Source organism: Schistocerca americana, chromosome 1 (genome assembly GCF_021461395.2).
Source record: "Schistocerca americana isolate TAMUIC-IGC-003095 chromosome 1, iqSchAmer2.1, whole genome shotgun sequence".
Lineage (NCBI taxonomy): Eukaryota > Metazoa > Arthropoda > Insecta > Orthoptera > Acrididae > Schistocerca > Schistocerca americana.
Genome location: NC_060119.1, coordinates 1,107,705,952 through 1,107,726,188, shown reverse-complemented (window position 1 = coordinate 1,107,726,188; position 20,237 = coordinate 1,107,705,952). Strand labels below are relative to the sequence as shown.

Sequence of the window (20,237 nt, the reverse complement as noted above, 5' to 3'; positions counted from 1 at the left end):
GTTCTTACTTCGTGTGTTTGGGTGCGGAATCATGGGCCTTGCACATTTATTCATAATTCATATATATGAAAACACACACACACACACACACACACACACACACACACACACACACACACACACACACACGTCATCATACATAGCACTAACAGAACACTACTGGATACTTGTGCACAAGACACGATTTAGTGTCACATGTATGGTCATGGTAACCACGGAGATCAGCTTACATTAGATACGCTTCGCGCGAATTGCGTGAGGCCGAATTTTTGAAGTGTGCAATTCATAATTGCGACTGAGCCACCGTAGTCATAAATGTAACTGCTGAACCCAGAGTTGTGGCATAGAGCATGGTTAGCACAGAAGCCTGTCTTTAGAGGTTTAGAAGGTAGTAGGTTCCCATCTTCTTCGAACGTAATGAATATTTATTTTTAAATCTAATCAAAAGAATTCATTATTTTAATTCAATTAATTGGTTTGAATGTAATTTTTAATTTCAAATCCTGACTTTCATCATCGTACTGACCTTTTTTATTTACTCTATCTTTCATGTAACTTTTTTTGGTTGGGATCTGCCTGTGCCGCCTGTAGTCTGCAACCACGTGCCAACGACGACTGCTCATCGGTTCGTAATGCGCAGGCCGTGTAGCCGATGAGAGGCTAGTTTCAAGTAACCAATGACAGCGAGAAATTAGTTTGCTTTTAGCGCCGAAACTAATTTTTGTCTGTCTTGAGTTTGCTCGCAGAGGTTAGCTTTAATCGCCGTATGGGATACATTGCACATCACGAGTTTGTAATTAGCTTCGGATAATTCACTGGTACATTATGCGTCCTCTGCCCCAATTCCGTCATTAGTCACTTAAAATAAGCTGGCAGCATCTCGCATTTCGGACGTATCTCGTGGTCGTCACTTTAAAAATTGCGCCGTGTTTGAATGTCGTCTATAATCGAGTGGTAGCCGGTAGCCGATGTGGCAGCACTGTAGCAGCAAGTTACGGACGTCAATATCACGTAATTTTAATCAGGTTGCAGTTATGTGTGTGCATGAGTAACCATTATGTCATTTTATTATAAACGCTATGGCACTCTCCACCCCAATATATGGGAGTTGCACGTCATGTATTTAGAAAAACAGAAAAATTCTGGATGCTTGAACTCTACAATTTTTTTACGTGATTGGACAGTTCATAGCATTTTGTCATGCATAATTTGTTTCGCAGTTTTTCTGCTTATTTCAGCCAATCATTCTCATACTTATGAATTAGTTGTTGCTACAGTCTGCACCAAAAATAAGTCGTGTGAGCTGCTCTACTAGCTGTTGCTTAACTTTCAATTTTTACTATTGTATACTTGAAATAAACAATGAGAAGCATTTTAAAATGAGATGTAATACAATGATGTACGCTTTTCAATAGCTGCACAAACCTTCCAGGTTGCGATAGGGTAGTATTTTAAGTAATTGTATTTATCTAATACGCTCAATTACAAAGTTTTGTACATAATAGGAACTATTTACTTACGTTATTGCTACAGACTTCGCACAGTAGCTAATATTTTGTTCAGTATCGTACATATGTTTGTTGCTATTCTGTGTACTGCATTATGGATTTGTGATACTTTTTCATATGTTCGCGCATACAGCTTCAAGCATGCGTGAATCAACTCTATAATTATAAAACCAAGGAACTAAAAATATAAAAAATTTAAAAATTAAAAAATTAAAAATAAATAAAACAAGAACCTCCTGCAAGCCTGTGACCCTGACTTGGGGGTGAGGTTGGCGTGCTGTGAGGATCCAGTAGGCTATACTGTACAGGTTGAACCATACCAGGTAGGCAACCGTAGAGGAGCCAGACTAACGTTATCCAACTAAAGCACCAGGACTCTAAATACAATAGAAGATCTGTGCTGGATAAGTCGTCGCCAGAGTCAAAAAAGATCCACAACTGCTATGGTGGCATAAAAAGACGAGTATGTCCCAGGCAGAGTTAGGGATGTAAAAGAAAGGAACGGGTTTTTTGACGTATTTGGTAGCTTCAAGGACATTTAAACCAAAACATCTTGAAATATCCCAACTATTTCATGACTTAACCGTTGTTTCTCAATGCATTACGCTCTTGGCTACAAACCGTTGGCGCACTTGCAATTTACAGGCTAAAGTGCTTGATCCTGCGCCCAAAATCCAAGAGCGTACGTGTAACAGCTAATGAACCGTTTCTGCGGAGATACAATAGCTGGGTTGGATTTGTTCCTGGAGCGGGTGAGGGGGGGTGGGGGAGGGATGGTAAACAATTTGATTTCTGGGTGGGTGGGGGCCATGATTCTGTTTTCTCTCCCAAACACATCCCTGTTGCATGTATGATAATGGGGTGTCAGAACAAATAGACACGAATATAGGTTCTTCTGCAGGTGGGATGCATATACAATATGAAGTATCAGAGTGGGGTGCATCTAATAGGAAGTGTCTCATATTGGGGATGCATGCACCCTGAAGTTTAATGACGCGTTGTATCGCATTAAATGGCATATTTCATGTGTCTTTATACCAAATGACATGTCACTTGACACGATGCATTGTATTACCTGACATGGGTAGTAATACTAACAAATAAGCACCAGTAAGTCAAAACGTTTAGATTTATATGTTGCTGAAGTTTTCATTTAAGCCGAAAAGCTAGTTCTTTCTTCTATATTTGTAACTACGACCTGGACATATTCGCCTTGTGTGTTATAGTAGAAGCGCACGCACATGCACAATCACTGTTACTTCAATAATCTGCTTTGATACTGGCTGTCTCTGTCCTTATATACGATTATTATGCGTCTTTTCCCCTTCAGATATGGGTGTGTAAGGCCATCATCATGTTTCGAAAATGAAACATTGTGCCGGACCGAGATTCGAATTCGGAACCTGTTGCCTTTCTCGGGCAAGTGCTATACCAGAAAGTTTCATATCAGCTCACACTCCGCTGCGGAGAGAAAATTTCATTCTGGAACCATTTTTCTAGCTTCCTGAGGTATTCTATCACCACATGACCAACTAAATATCCGCCTAACAGGGAAGATTCTTAGCCTGATTTTTCCAGAGTGCGGCCTGGAGCCTTCGCCTCCTTGGCTTATCGTGACGTGGTGGCCCCATGCTGGTGCCTTGGCTGACTTTCGAATGTTAACTCAGTGCCAGATGGGTCCAAACGCACAATATTTTACAAATAACCTCCCGTCGTTGCGTACGCTCCCCCACCCCCTTTCCCTATAGGATGTAGGTCTGCCATTTACGAAGCTTCGCTGGAACCTTTACCGCTTATATTTTCACATGCAACTGAAATATTTCTGTTACATCCCCCGTGCCATAACCGATCAACCGTACACACAAAAATCTAAAGTCAAAGGGACCTATATGAAATAACTCCCTACGGAAATAGTATGATTAGATTAAACAACAGTGAAGTACCTATTCCTACTGTTGTGTAGTGCTTAAATGGGCATACCAACCAGACTATGGTGAAGCATCGAATTGGTATCACTTTTTGATGCATTAAAAGTACCCGATTATGTGCAGCTAGACGAACTGAGACCAGGAGCTCACGAAACAAACACCACTGAACTAGGATTTATTTTCTTTTTATGTAATATTGTGATGATACAGTGTTCGAAGCGCTGTGCCATCGATTTGTTCCCGCCACGTGACACATGGAAGGTAAGTACTGTAGGTTTGTTATAATGTTTGGATATGATAAAATGAATTTTGTATTTTCTTGTTACGTTTATTTCTGTTTCATAATACGAGTGGGGGTGGGGGTGTTGAAGTGGCGGAAGGGGAAGTCTTCCCGTCGTCACAGAGTTACCGGCCATCAGAAACTTAACAACGAAGGTCGAGTTCCAAAGGAAACGACCCGAAGCGACTTTGCCAACCTTGCCGAAATAATGGAAAGATTATTAAAAAGTGGAACAGATATTGTATGGAGTTGAAACTGTAAAGATCGAGGGAGTTGATGTTCAGCTTTAGTCACGAATGGGTGCAAACTTACTCATCCACATTGTTAATGTTTGATACGTGGCTATTTATAACTATGATTTCACTGTAATAAAGTGGATAAAAAGTGACGTTATTAATTTTGAAGTGCTCAGTCGAAAAGTTAATATGAAGGTAACTGTTACGAATTGAGTGGAATATATTGTGGATTAAGTGAAATTTTTTTTTTTTTTTTTTTTTTTTTTTTTTATAGTTGGATGGACTGTACCTCACGGCGAATAGGATGCTCAGATTTTCTTTAGGAGGCATATAAATCTAAATTCTTAACACTGCAGGAACAAAGATTTATCAAATTACGGCCCAAATACATTGTCAAGTGACAGTTATAAATCAACAGACAAAAATTATCTTTGTACTTTTAGCGCAGCTGCGGCGGCCCGCTATAGTAAAGTCGCTGCATATTCTAACCTACGTTACATGTAATTTTAAAGTGGAAAGTTATACTAATACTGGAGAAGTATTAGTTGGAACTAGAACAAAAGCAAATTATTCTTTAAAAGTGGAACGTCGTGGGGGTTGACTTAGTGAAAAATCAAACTGTTCCAACACAAAATGTTATTAGGACCGAAGGTCAGTTGCTGTAGAAACTTGACGGAAAGTGAATATATGATAAGGAAATTTTTATAATCATGAAAACTACTAAAGCTATTGCCACCAATGCTCTTTCACCCTTTACGATGGACCGTTAAAACTGAACCTGCTTATTGACTACCTGTATCTTCGGAACTATATAGTGTACGGCAGCTACAGTCTGTGCTTTGCTTAATTGCAACAGCATATCGTAATTCACAGGTAAGAAAAATTTGCCGTGCCACTGTAATATGGGGATCATCCTGCTGCTGCAGCAGCAGGAGCTCCTGTGGACGTTTGAATGGCACGTTGCCCTTAAGTTGACTCAGTTTTGCAACAAGATTTGTTGCCTCGTCGATGGCACGTACAAGCGATGCAACACACATAACCTCCTCCTCCCCCCCCCCCCCCCCCCCCCAGCAACACACACACACACACACACACACACACACACACACACACACACACACACACACACACACACACACACACACGTATTTTTATCCGCCGATTTCATACCACACGGAAGTATTACAAAATCGTGTATACGCCCAGAGGCAGCGTAACTCGCGGCGCGCCAATGAACTAGACTGTATTCATCCAGTAAATCAGAACGATCAGTTTAGGAAGACCTCAACGGCCGATAACTTAACAATCTTGCCCGTATTCAATGTTTGGATTGATTGTCGCGTAAATTAAACACGCTGCACAGACAAAGTTCTATATTAGCGGCCAAAGTGCGCCATCCCACTACGCAAACCCAATACTGCGAGTTAGCAGGCTGCACGTCTGAATGTATCCAGACAGGAAATGCACAAGGTGTTGCTGCCACTGCCTCTATCTACTGTTTGCTTTGATTAATAATATTTGTGGCGCAAACTTTAGAGATTTCACTCCCGTATCATCTCCATTTTGCAGTAAACAGTGCGATATAAGCAAAGTGTTGCTACAAAACTAGCCAGGTGGAAACAGATGAAAAACCAAAGACGGTAAAATTGTGTTGACAGTTACCTGTATGGAGCGCCGGCAGGGATCGGTCCGCAGGGCGCGGCAGAAGGCTGGGTCCACGCGCTCTGCGTCCATGGCTGCACACGGCGGTGGGCCTTGGTAGAGGGGCGGGAAAGGGGTTTCCCCGTCGGCCCTCATGGCCGCCACATGGCATCGCGATGCAGCGCCGCCACAGCCGCAGAGGGCGGCCTCATGCGGCCGCCGCCCGAAACTGCGTGCCGCGGGGAATCACCATCCCTTCTGCCGCCGCCGACTTCGCAGGCACAAATGATGCCACACGTTACACTTTTACAGCAGGTATCACGCCCACTGCGGAGATACTTCTCACCATCCTTACTCAGAGCACTGACGCGAAACGCACTACGTATTTCGAAGAAGAATGATTCACTATCACAGCTAATGTGAACACTAAAGATGAATATGTGAAACTGGAGAAATCACTGAGCACACTTTGCCGTCGTCTGGAGTAGTTGATTGCGGACAAGACCGCTGGTTGATCCGCGTTCCCAGGCCGCTCGGTCGTGTTGTACCACCCCGGGAGTGGTGCGTGTGGGTCTTTAACGACTGTCTCCACAGACGGCTACGTCCACCATGCCGAATCGTCCGAAGAAGCCACCTGAAACTGAAAAGGTGTTGCAGCTTTACTGGGAGAAAAGACATGTGGGAAAATAACTACACCATTTGGGAAGGTAAGTAAGTAAATCGGTAAAGGGCGACAAGGAATGTAAATCAACAAAAATCTTAAAAACCCTTTTAATTCTTACTGATCGAGACTACTAGGGGCAGAGAGTACGTTCCGACCACCCTGCGGATGTGGAAACTAAGGCGATGAATGGTACTAAACCGAAATTTTTGATGCATAGTTTGCTGTAAGCTATTTCGCTTTAAAACCTTGCAAGACGAGAAGGAAACAAGCACGCCCCAGATTTGTATATGTTTTATTTGGAATGGAGAAAAGGAAATCTCAGGAACCTACTTCGCCGGATATGGAGGTATGGAGCACAGTTGGTATGTGGCCTACCAATACAGAAATCTAACTACTGGGGTTCTACTGTTCAGTGAGGAAATGCACAGTTTTTTTATATAGCGAAATAAACCACAGGACTCTGTAACATAACTGGTATGTATCTGAAGCTACCATTCGAGAACTACCACATTATGGATTATCCTGCTTCTCAAATCTGAATGAACAATTAGAGGTGAGATCGGAGCGAAGATGCGGCGGATGTGTCAGATCGCTGCCCGGCGGAGGTTGCTTTGCTGGCGGTCCCGTTCTTGATTCCATTGTCAACCGCAACGTCAGAACTGCTTCTCTCGGCCGGCCGGAGTGGTCGAGCGGTTCTAGGCGCTCCAGTCTGGAACCGCGCGACCGCTACGGTCGCAGGTTCGAATCCTGCCTCGGGCATGGATGTGTGTGAGGTCCTTAGGTTCGTTAGGTTTAAGTAGTTTTAAGTTCTAGGGGACTGATGACCTCAGATGTTAAGTCTCCTAGTGCTCAGAGCCATTTGAACCATTTGCTTCTCTCGTGCCTTTACCGTTCCTAAAGCCAAACTGATCGTCATTTAGCACACACTCAGATCTCTTTTCCACTTTCCTGTATATTATTCTTGTAATCAACTTTGATGCATGAACTGTTAAGCTGATAGTGCGGTAATTCTCGCCTCTTCACCATCCTGAAATAGATTCTTCCCGATGTCACCACTACTCCCTATGGCTGCAGTCATATGGCAGAGCATCCCACCACCACCAAACCCTTGCTGAGCATACTGACCAGCAGCCAGTCCATCCTGCCCAGCCACTGTCAGCAGTTCCAGCTGTGCCAGTGGTCCCTAGCTCCACTCCTGCTCCAATTTATGTGCCAACAGTCAATTACAGCGATATGACTTAAGTCCAATCGCTCCTGCGGACCCTCAAAAAGGAGGTACACAAACTTCTGTTCATCTTTTGTCACAGCGGCCGTCCAGTCCGTAGCTCTTAGCGTACCATTAACAGCTGTATCGGTAACACTCTCATCGTTTGTTTGTGGAATGCCAACGGTCTGTGCGCCCGGACTTCTTTCACCATAAAGCCATAAACGTCAGTGTCATCTGCGAAAATTAAGAACTGCTGCAACTATCGCACTGACAGGGCAATATGCTGGTGGCGGCACTGCAATCTACGTTAATAGTCTGCTGTGCCAACATCTGATGCAGCTGCTGGACCTGACTATACCAAAGTGACATTTGTGTCCACATATCAGTTAGCATCTTCACCTACGTCATGGTCCATCTTCTGTCCAGAGGCTTTTGTCCGTTTGCAGGACTGTTTCCTATCACATTTTGTTTAGAATTTAAGTTGCGCTAAGTAATTTTGAGACAGCTTGTCTCTAGCGCTTGCGCACCCGCTTGGCAGCTGGCCGAGCCTCGCCGCGGAATTGCTCGCGACACCTAGTTTCCTTGTTGCTTGCGTGTGACTTATTCCTGGCCCGGCGTAGCTCCGTCTAAGTTTTTCTTATTGTTTTGAGTATTGACAGACATGATCTTATGATTATGCGTCTTTAATCTGCATTAGTTTTATTCTGTGACATGGCCAACGTTTGGCCCTCAAAATACTAAGTGTATCACGATTTTTCTTATTAAGAAATCATTAGATTGACGATGTATTTCTATGTTTAATATATGTTCGTGTAGATTAATTTATAGGTTGGCATCGAAACCGAGGTAAACTAAAAAAAAATTTACCTTGTAACTGAAGGCTGAATGATGAATTTACCGGGAATTTAACAATTCACGGTTGCTGAAGCGCTGCATTATGTTATAGATTTGTAAGCTTTCCTAGATTTCCTGCTTTTTGTTAACAGTTCTTATGCCTTTAAGATTTTCTGGGGTAACAAAAACTCCATGTATCTGCTGTGAGAAAAAAAAAAGAATAAAACTGATGTGATTCACAGATGGAAAAACCATATGAAGGATTGAAATGTAAGTGATAGCTCAACCTTATAGGAAATAGAAACATTTCTAACTAAGTTCTATCTATTGCAACATACTGTACAGGTTTCGGAACTCCATACAAGCAACAGCAGTAAAGTACCAGTGTTGCGAGAGCTGCAGTGCAGGTTGCATACACTGCAGTACGCTGAAACATCTTGGTTATATTCATTAATTGGTGCGCTAACGGAGTAGGAAAAAATGCAATAGGTCCACATTCTGTCACTGGGTGAAAATATGGCGCTGTAAGCAGTCAAAGGTAAGTGTTTTCTATTTTGATGTCAGTGTTTTTGTCGCTTGGTGTAAAGAGTTAGGAAAATTTAGATTTCCTTACAAAAAACAACGGGCTGTTGAGAAGAAAGACTGTGCACTACTGGTAAGGCTGTTTTATGAGAACGGTAGCAATGTAACACCTCTACCTTACGGGAATATCGCCGTGAAACAGCTACGAGGTGGCCCCATATTAAAATTGCGCTAGAGAACATGATCAAGAAATCTGAAGGAAAAGTTGAATTGGATAGTACAGCAATGAAAAGGAGGCGCCCCATTCCTATGGCAGTTGAAGTTTCTGTAGCTAAAGCCGACTGTGCAGTACGTACTGCAACTTAATGCAGCCAGTGCTCGAGCTGTGTCACGCGAGTTATTTCCCACCGGTCAATAGAACGAAACGTTTTGCGGCGCATTTTACTCTGATGTTCTCAGAGGATTCAAAATGTGCAACAAATGAAGCCCCGAGGTAGGCTACAACGCAATGACCTATTGTGTAACATGCATCTGGGTAATATTTTTTGGATGCACGTTGCAAGAACCTTCTTGTGCATGACGCGATCCAGCTCTGCTGGAAGGCAGTTGTGTCCACAACACTGTTTTCTTGGAAGATGCGGCAACACCAGGTGAAAGATTTGATTCGAGAACCCTTCGTTAACGACAGCGTCATCTGCAGGCAATTTCAAGACTACCAGCCTCCCAGTTCCGAAGACCTAAAATCATGTGACTTCGGGTCATGGGGGCATCTGAAAGATCGTGTCCATTAGGGATGTATATGGACTCTTCCTCATCTGAAGGATAGCATACGACAATATGTAGCTCTGTTTACACTGGACATGTTTCAAATAATTGTAGACCATGCTGTGTTACGGATGCATCATGTTACATAATCGGGAGGCAAAAATGAACAAATGTTTCAACTTGTGACCGTTTCTTAAAAAACGTACCGGAAGCAACATTATCGTGTATTTAATCGTTCCTCCCTTTTGTCGCAGCCACACCATACACTGACTGCTAATAGCGCCGTGTTTTCACCTAGTGGCTGAAAGCGGAAGTATCCTTTCACCATACACTGCGAGCACGCCGGTTGTTAACATACCCCACAATGCGTCCTCGTGTGTATACATTCCACACTAACACCCGTAATACCGAAAGGGTAACTACAATCACTCGCTGGTTATTTAAAAGAAAAATTTTGCTGATTGTCTTAAATTTACTAAATTTTTCTAGATGCTTCCCAACAACGGTAAAAGGTCAGTATAAATTTGAAAACTTAATAAACCACGGAATAATGAAGATAGAGGTTAAAAATTGACACACATGCTTGGAATGACATGGGGTTTTATAAGAAAAAAAAGTATTGCTAGATACGTGAATTATCTCTTGCGCGCGTCGTTTGGTGGCGATCGTGTGCTCAGCCGCCACTTTCGTCATACTTGGCGTCCAGGTCCCCAGGCCTCAGTCCGTGCGATTACTGGCTTTGGGTTTACCTGAAGTCCCAAGTGTATCGTGATCGACGGACATCTCTAGGGATGCTGAAGATAACATCCGACGCCATTGCCCCACCATAACTCAGGACATGCTTTATAGTGCTGTTCACAACATTATTCCTCGACTACAGCTATTCTTGAGGATGATGGACATATTGAGCATTTCCTGTAAAAAACATCTTTGCTTTGTCTTACTCTGTTATGCTGATTATTGCTATTCTGATCAGATGTAGCGCCATCTGTCGGACATTTTTTTTGAACGTTTGTTTTTTTTGGTTCCAATAAAACCCCATGTCATTCCAAGCAACTGTGTCAATTTGTGCCTCTATCTACATTATTCCGTGATTTATTCAGTTTTGAAATTTATACTGACTTTTTGATATATATAAATATCTAAAGACAAAGATGATGTGACTTACCAAACGAAAGCGCTGGCAGGTCGATAGACACACAAACAAACACAAACATACACAAACACACACAAAATTCTAGCTTTCGCAACCAACGGTTGCTTCGTCAGGAAAGAGGGAAGGAGAGGGAAAGACGAAAGGATGTGGGTTTTAAGGGAGAGGGTAAGGAGTCATTCCAATCCCGGGAGCGGGATTGAGATATATATATATAAAATAAAACCTGCTGGAATTCCGTTTCGATACATAGGCGCGTTGTCAAAATTATTTTTAATCACTACCAATTGCACGTGGAAGTAGGCTCTTTAGGTTTTTATGTTGGTAACGCCACGTAGCGCTCTGTATGATAATCACCGACTGTGCGTGCTGTGTGCAGTCTGTGGCAGGTCGGACTGAGTGTTGGAATATTCGCTTGTGTAGTGTTGGGCAGTTATACGTGAACAGCGCGTAACGCTGGGCAGTTTGATGTGAGCCGCCAGCAGTGGTGTATGTGGAGAGAGAGAGGGGGGGGGAGATGGGGGGAGAGGGGGAGAGAGGGGGAGAGGGGGGAAGAGAGGGGGGGGAGAGAGAGAGAGAGAGAGAGAGAGAGAGAGAGAGAGAGAGAGAGAGATGCCAGAGTTTTGAGACATTATGAGTGAACGATCTGGACGTGTGTCCGTCAGAAAAAGGAAATTTGCAAGACCGGATGTCACGAACTGATACATATGACTTTTGAACACTATTAAGGTAAATACATTGTTCTCTATCAAAATCTTTCATTTGCTAACTATGCCTATCAGTAGTTAGAATACTTTATTTAGCTGGCAGTATTGGCGCTCGCTGTATAGTAGTTCGAGTAACGAAGATTTTTGTGAGGTGAGTGATTCATGAACTGAGTATGTTATTGTTAGTCAGGACCATTCTTTTGTAGGGATTATTGAAAGTCAGAATATTACATATCAGTTTAGTGACGATCATAATACATGAAGAGAGAAATGTGAGTACGATCACTTTTGCTCTGTTGTTTGAAAATCAGATAACGTAAGAGGTTTACCAGCACAGTAATTCGTAATTTTTCTACGGGGATGTTTCACACGGAGTGTCTACACACAGGGGCTGAGCGGCAGAACGCTGACACAGCCTAAAGTCAAGGCAGTATCTTCGTACCTGTATCTGGACTTCAAGTAAACGATTGTTGTGATGCATCATCTGTATTAACGTGCCGCGTTCAGTTCTGAGCTTCTGCCTACGGCATGTGACGACAAGCATCACGTGTGGCGAGTCGTTCGGCAGTGTCTTGTCTCGACCACACAATAAAAGCCTGCCCACGGTCACGCGCCCATCGCCAGACAGGAGAAAGTCGACACAAGACACACCCATTCTTGTTCAGAGCGCTTTCTGCTCCACGGCCACCTCCGTCTTTTGAGTGCAGCCCGTGGAGCATGAACATCTGTGGAGTGAGCATTCCGATGCTAAGGACGAGATTTCTGCCTGCAGCATCTCCTGCAGCCAAAGTCACATGATTTTGAGACGGCGCATTTTAGCCCGAATAGCGCTTAGCGTATTGTGAGTTATTACTTCGCAGCTGTAGACCACCTTCAGAAATACCGTGAAATCTTTGTGTGTGTGTGTGTGTGTGTGTGTGTGTGTGTGTGTGTGTGTGTGTGTGTGTGTGTGTGTGTGTTTTCAGACATCTGAACAATTTGATACCAGGAACTGAAGTTGGCTTGAGGTTGTGAAGAGCAATGGCATTATGCCTTTTCGTGATAGCTAAGGTCCCACTTTATTTATGTTTTTCGGTAACGAGATATGAAGAGACAGCGAACAACCTTTTTTTTACATTTTATATTGCACTTATATTCGTATTGTTGAATCTCTAATTAATTAAGCCAGAGTGACGCCGCCGAATCGTCATGAAAAAATAACGCATCTGGAACTATGAATTGTTATAGTAACTACCGCAAGCGATTTGCATCACCTGTTTTGCATTCTTTCAGTTTTTCTTTACTTACTGTTCTGCTTCTTACAGACACGTAAAATAACGAACAGTTTTTCGCCATTATCACAAAATAGTGACTATACACTACGCACAAAAAAAAAAAAAAAAAAAAAAAAAAAAAAAAAAAAAAAAAAAAAAAAAAAAAAAAATGCAAGTCCAATGCCCTAATTCTGGAATAATGGAAGTGACAGCCAACAATTTTTTCAGGTTTTATATTGCAGTTATTCGAATCTGTTCGAATTACTTTACAATGTCACTGCAGAAATCAATTTCGTGCAGAAATACTTTGATACACAGACGTGTTTGAGACTGCCACAAATTGGATGAAATTGATCTGACCGTCATGCGTAAATTTTATATGCTTAAGAACATAGCACCAATATGTATACATTGACTGGAAGTTTACTGAAACAGACTTTCAAAATTGTCTCGCATTTGTTTCGTAAATACACGTACATAGAATCGCAGAAATTGTCTCTACAAGACAAGACATCGTAATACCGTGTCACGATATTCTTCGACACATGAAGGGCGTATTATTAATATGACATTTAAAATTACACGCTTCTTGTCCATACATACGGGAAGTAACTGGTTTTTATTTCACTTAGTTCTCTGTACACCTGAAGCAACATTACTGCACCATAGCTGTTACTAAAACTCAAACGCGCAGAAACTTTTGTAAAACAGGGCTAATATGTGCAACATTGAGGCTTCGCTATTACAGCAAATTTTAGACTAGCAGCGTCGTCCCAGAAGCAAGTGACTTGCCCGGTTTGATCTTGAGACCATGCGCCGTAGATTATGCTCACTCAATACATGTACAGTACATACTCTGTAGGGCATCCCACCGTCATAGGGACGGATAGCCTTTGTAGTCTGGTACGTTCAAGCCCACAAACAAACCAACCTTCGTCAGACGCGCCTTAAGTTAAGTGGCGGGTGACAGTCACATCCCTGTACTGTTCATGTGGAGTGGAAATAGCACTGGCGCGGCCCATGTGAGCGCATGAGGACAGCTGATGTCAATATATTTAACTGGAGGAACTGGCATCATTGCCCAGCGCTTCCATGCTGAATTTGTGCCTTGAAAATGACACTGTGTGCACCTGTTGAAATTACAGCGGTTGTCGAAGACGTCATTCAGCTGCATTCCCGTACGTTATCTGAACATGTTATTCAATAATATTTTTCGCCCACACGTTCTCAGCGTATTATGTCCCATATTGACAATTTATGTCCCTTAAAAGTTTTCAAAGGATAATGTATTTTAGACTGTTCGTGTGAGTCAGAAGCGAACTGTTTCTTTTAACAGCATTAATAATAATTTCAGGTTACACTGTAATCATCGTCTAAAGCATAGCTTAGCTTTCCAAAGTGTGACACATCCTACATATTGCTTCTTACATATTGTTTCTGAAGTCCGTTCAGGTAACTAAGTCTAGAGAATTACCGAAAACAAAACATTCTATGTTACCTTACAGGAAAGTAGCTGTTGTATTGACACGTTCACACATTACTCTTAACAATACGACGTCGCTGATCCTCTGACTACGTAGAAAGCCATCCCCTTCTCGTAACTACACTCCTGGAAATGGAAAAAAGAACACATTGACACCGGTGTGTCAGACCCACCATACTTGCTCCGGACACTGCGAGAGGGCTGTACAAGCAATGATCACACGCACGGCACAGCGGACACACCAGGAACCGCGGTGTTGGCCGTCGAATGGCGCTAGCTGCGCAGCATTTGTGCACCGCCGCCGTCAGTGTCAGCCAGTTTGCCGTGGCATACGGAGCTCCATCGCAGTCTTTAACACTGGTAGCATGCCGCGACAGCGTGGACGTGAACCGTATGTGCAGTTGACGGACTTTGAGCGAGGGCGTATAGTGGGCATGCGGGAGGCCGGGTGGACGTACCGCCGAATTGCTCAACACGTGGGGGCGTGAGGTCTCCACAGTACATCGATGTTGTCGCCAATGGTCGGCGGAAGGTGCACGTGCCCGTCGACCTGGGACCGGACCGCAGCGACGCACGGACGCACGCCAAGACCGTAGGATCCTACGCGGTGCCGTAGGGGACCGCACCGCCACTTCCCAGCAAATTAGGGACACTGTTGCTCCTGGGGTATCGGCGAGGACCATTCGCAACCGTCTCCATGAAGCTGGGCTACGGTCCCGCACACCGTTAGGCCGTCTTCCGCTCACGCCCCAACATTGTGCAGCCCGCCTCCAGTGGTGTCGCGACAGGCGTGAATGGAGGGACGAATGGAGACGTGTCGTCTTCAGCGATGAGAGTCGCTTCTGCCTTGGTGCCAATGATGGTCGTATGCGTGTTTGGCGCCGTGCAGGTGAGCGCCACAATCAGGACTGCATACGACCGAGGCACACAGGGCCAACACCCGGCATCATGGTGTGGGGAGCGATCTCCTACACTGGCCGTACACCACTGGTGATCGTCGAGGGGACACTGAATAGTGCACGGTACATCCAAACCGTCACCGAACCCATCGTTCTACCATTCCTAGACCTGCAAGGGAACTTGCTGTTCCAACAGGACAATGCACGTCCGCATGTAGCCCGTGCCACCCAACGTGCTCTAGAAGGTGTAAGTCAACTACCCTGGCCAGCAAGATCTCCGGATCTGTCCCCCATTGAGCATGTTTGGGACTGGATGAAGCGTCGTCTCACGCGGTCTGCACGTCCAGCACGAACGCTGGTCCTACTGAGGCGCCAGGTGGAAATGGCATGGCAAGCCGTTCCACAGGACTACATCCAGCATCTCTACGATCGTCTCCATGGGAGAATAGCAGCCTGCATTGCTGCGAAAGGTGGATATACACTGTACTAGTGCCGACATTGTGCATGCTCTGTTGCCTGTGTATGTGCCTGTGGTTCTGTCAGTGTGATCATGTGATGTATCTGACCCCAGGAATGTGTCAATAAAGTTTCCCCTTCCTGGGACAATGAATTCACGGTGTTCTTATTTCAATTTCCAGGAGTGTATGTTATGTTTTATGGGAGGTGCTTCAGATTTTCGGTGATAGTACTCTTAATGTGTGTATTATGAAACCTATATAATGCGGTGTACTTTCGGGAGTAGTGACGACTACATGGCCATGTTAGTTTGTAACGGGTTCTGAGAACAGTGCATTCGCTGCAGTAGAACATGGGTGGCACCACTAAAACTAGCCCAAGAAGTAGTTTGCTTCACATAATTCAGTGACCCTTGTTACGGGGCGGGCTTCTTGTAATGTTTGTAGGCACGGCTGCTGCTGGGCTGTGGTCGGTGATTCTCGTGTGCTCCTGTTCAGTGCAAATTGATCACTGAAATTACGACCACAGCCGACTTCTTCCCGAAGACTGTCCTTTGCTTACTATGGAGATGGTAGTTATATTCTTCGACAGCTTTCATTTTATGTCCTATTTGGCACCGTCGTAACACACATGTACTTTTAGTAACGTATGTCTTGACCACACTTTCTTTACCTCAACCTTACGCGTTTCGACTTTCCGCCATTTTCAAAGGCAGTGCTATGTCTGTCTTCTAAAAACATTGAATACATTGTATCACGTCAACATTCTGGAGCACTCGATAAAATGTGTCTAATGTTTTGTATGTCTGACACAGCAGAGCCTACGAAAATCACAGGAAGTTGAAACGCGCAAGATTGATGAAAGTTTCAATTGTGATGAAGACGTAAGTAAAGTTATTAAAGGTGCATGGAAATGACCGCGACGTGTCTCAGCATTTTCATGGAACCTGCAGTTAACACACACAATTGTACACAAAGACGCCGCTGTAAATCGATGTCTTTCCTATACTAGCTGCCGAAGTACGCCATAACGGAATCCCCCTCCGCGTTTATTTCATTGTGCTTCAGTTAACTGAGAAACTTTGTTTCTGTCAAAACACGTGATGTTTTGTTTCCAGCAGATTAGTGTACTTCATGGAGTAAACGCAAGCAGTATAATGTCTGATTGAAGTACCGTACATACGTCCGTTTTGCGAGGTTACAGATATTTATCCCGTCCCAGTCACATCGCGTCATGCGTCTTTGCTCCTGTGAGCTAGCGTCCTTGACGGGAAGCCCCGTTGTAGGAGGAGGGTGGAGCTTGGCGCCCGCCTTTCCGCTTGGCGTGTAAAGTCACTATGTCTGTTGCTAAATCTGACTTTCGTAATTCAGTTTTGCGAAGAGATTTTACGTTATGCGAAACGGCTCACTTCCGCAGACTTCAAATGCGTTTTAGGGACTAATCTGGAGCTTTTTAAAGAATGGCAACAAATTTTAAGATTCAGTTACAAACAAAATGTGAAACGATTCTCGCAGTGATTTGGATGTACCTTTTTCATTCCTCGTTAGCAGCAATTACGTCAGATGTCACGGTCAACACCGCACCACACTAGTGAAGTCCCCGGTTTGTTGTTCGGTTCCCTCGCGCAGGAAACTTGCTTACCCGCACTCAGTACCTTAGACCCCAGTGCTTTGCGTGGGTTCTGTGTCTTAATAACGAACTCAATTTCGTTCTCGTTCTTGCTTTTAGGAAGCTCGTTAGTGAGAGTTATTTTCAGTAGAATTACTGAACTGAACCTGCAGAGATTTCATGCGTAGAGGCTAAAAGGTGAACGATATAGAAAGTGGCTGTAAAGTGCCCTTGTCAGCAAAAGAAAGTGATATAAAGAATCTTATGGACACGATCAAGCACTGAAGTGTGGAAGCAGCTTTTCGTGCTTCACATCAACATTTGTGTCAGTGAAAGACAGGATTTTGTTCAGAACAAATCATGTAGATCCAACACCGCACGTTGGTTATTAATTTTGGACGGAAGTGTCTACTGAAAAATTCTCTTAGGAATTTGAGAAGTATGTGCTTGAAAGGTGCCTTACATTCATTGTTTCAGTAAATCCACTCAATCAGCGTCTTCCCAAGAACATTTAAGTTACCCTGTTTCCGTCTGACTAAAGCGTCCTGTCTGTAAAATAGTTTGTAATTGAAAGAGCACAATGGCTTACACACGTTACAGAAAAACGAACAGCTGTTGACGAAGAGTGGAAAAATTTACGCAATTTAATGTGCGATGAAGTGAATTACTGTTAAATTTTGGGTGTAAGTTCATTGTTATTGATACTTCTGGAGGAGAAAATGTTTTCCATGAACTGGCAAAAATCGTCTTAAATATGTTCTCACTCTCACATTCTAACGCAGTTTTGTAAATAATACGAAACGAAAAGAACAGAATGAAAGTGAGGTCACTGTATTTTATATTGTCTGACGAGTACGGATTAAAATGGGAAAGAAAGTGTTACCATTTATATCAACTGCATAAAATAGGAACCATGCAGTGCTACCTTCAACCATCAACTTCAGCTTCAGTACAGTAATTTATCGAATTTCGGATATAGCTACGTTCTGAAGATTTATGTTCTATCAGCTGACAATTTGAGGAGCAACCAATCAAAACGTATATTGTCCATATCTGGAAAAAATTTGATATTGTTTCGTGCGGTATTTTATGTGCTATCTATGTTTCGCATTCAGACCGTCTATTTGTATATTAGAAAACCATCCGCGTCCGGATTGCATCTGTTTGTATATTTTCTCACTAACATACTGTTTTTAAAACTATCGGTTAAAACATCTTATGCTGTCCACGTGGTTGAATGAATCAGCACTTATGATGTCCGCCATTTACATTTCATTTTGCTTATCTTTCGTCTAATGTGGGAATAATGCCTAGTTTGTGTCGATGCTCGGAACAGTTCAAAGCATTATTCGGAATGTCGCCTCCTGCCACAGTCCGACGTTTTAGCGAAATCGGCTTGAGAATACGGAATTGTCAGAGCAAAAAGCTCAGGTGTTCCAGCCCTTGCACTGGAATGAAGTACCCGCAGCGCGATTCGACCAACAGACATTCGCTTATCGATCGAAGCGTCTACTCCTTGGGCCGCGGACTAATAGTCGCGACCATTTGAAGTATATAAGCAGGCCTAAAATTTTCAAACTCGATTGACCCGAAAACGGTTGAGAGATGCAGCTTCCTGTTAACATACAGTACGTTCAAATCCTAGTCATGCCCTAGATACCGTGTGCAATATGAATCCAATCGACGAGGGGAAATTCGTACCGTTCCCTAGTAAGAAGTGCCGAATTTCGTGGTGAAAGGTCACAAGCCGTCTGTCTTGCCTCCTTCCATTTGTACGCTAAATTCATCTGCTCACTGGCAGGGCTGGCGATAGACAGGACACTGGTTTCATCGTGCTAAACGTCTCATAACGTTATTAAGGGGAACACACCCTGCCTATCAACCCATGTTAATTTAAGCAAGTATTTGACCCATTTCTGAAAAAAAAAAACTATTTGATTCAGGACCTTAATATTTTTATTGTATGTTACATTATGCTAATAGAGTTAACTGTACTAGAATCTACTTTATCCCCTTTTATAGTTTTTAAGAAATACACTCCTGGAAATTGAAATAAGAACACCGTGAATTCATTGTCCCAGGAAGGGGAAACTTTATTGACACATTCCTGGGGTCAGATACATCACATGATCACACTGACAGAACCACAGGCACATAGACACAGGCAACAGAGCATGCACAATGTCGGCACTAGTACAGTGTATATCCACCTTTCGCAGCAATGCAGGCTGCTATTCTCCCATGGAGACGATCGTAGAGATGCTGGATGTAGTCCTGTGGAACGGCTTGCCATGCCATTTCCACCTGGCGCCTCAGTTGGACCAGCGTTCGTGCTGGACGTGCAGACCGCGTGAGACGACGCTTCATCCAGTCCCAAAAATTCTCAATGGGGGACAGATCCCGAGATCTTGCTGGCCAGGGTAGTTGACTTACACCTTCTAGAGCACGTTGAGTGGCACGGGATACATGCGGACGTGCATTGTCCTGTTGGAACAGGAAGTTCCCTTGCCGGTCTAGGAATGGTAGAACGATGGGTTCGATGACGGTTTGGATGTACCGTGCACTATTCAGTGTCCCCTCGACGATCACCAGTGGTGTACGGCCAGTGTAGGAGATCGCTCCCCACACCATGATGCCGGGTGTTGGCCCTGTGTGCCTCGGTCGTATGCAGTCCTGATTGTGGCGCTCACCTGCACGGCGCCAAACACGCATACGACCATCATTGGCACCAAGGCAGAAGCGACTCTCATCGCTGAAGACGACACGTCTCCATTCGTCCCTCCATTCACGCCTGTCGCGACACCACTGGAGGTGGGCTGCACGATGTTGGGGCGTGAGCGGAAGACGGCCTAACGGTGTGCGGGACCGTAGCCCAGCTTCATGGAGACGGTTGCGAATGGTCCTCGCCGATACCCCAGGAGCAACAGTGTCCCTAATTTGCTGGGAAGTGGCGGTGCGGTCCCCTACGGCACTGCGTAGGATCCTACGGTCTTGGCGTGCATCCGTGCGTCGCTGCGGTCCTGTCCCAGGTCGACGGGCACGTGCACCTTCCGCCGACCACTGGCGACAACATCGATGTACTGTGGAGACCTC

The 20,237-nt window shown here is 44.1% G+C and overlaps 1 protein-coding gene across 1 annotated transcript in view; it reads right to left on the bottom strand.

Annotated features, from left to right (window-relative positions):
* LOC124596652 (rap guanine nucleotide exchange factor 6-like) overlaps positions 1-20,237 on the bottom strand; it is a 474,460-nt gene that overhangs the window by 192,128 nt on the left and 262,095 nt on the right. Inside the window, exon 3 of the mRNA XM_047135886.1 lies at positions 5,615-6,233. Within this exon, the coding sequence (XP_046991842.1) occupies positions 5,615-5,749 (135 nt within the window). The 5' untranslated portion in view covers positions 5,750-6,233. The remainder of the gene's footprint in view (positions 1-5,614; positions 6,234-20,237) is intronic.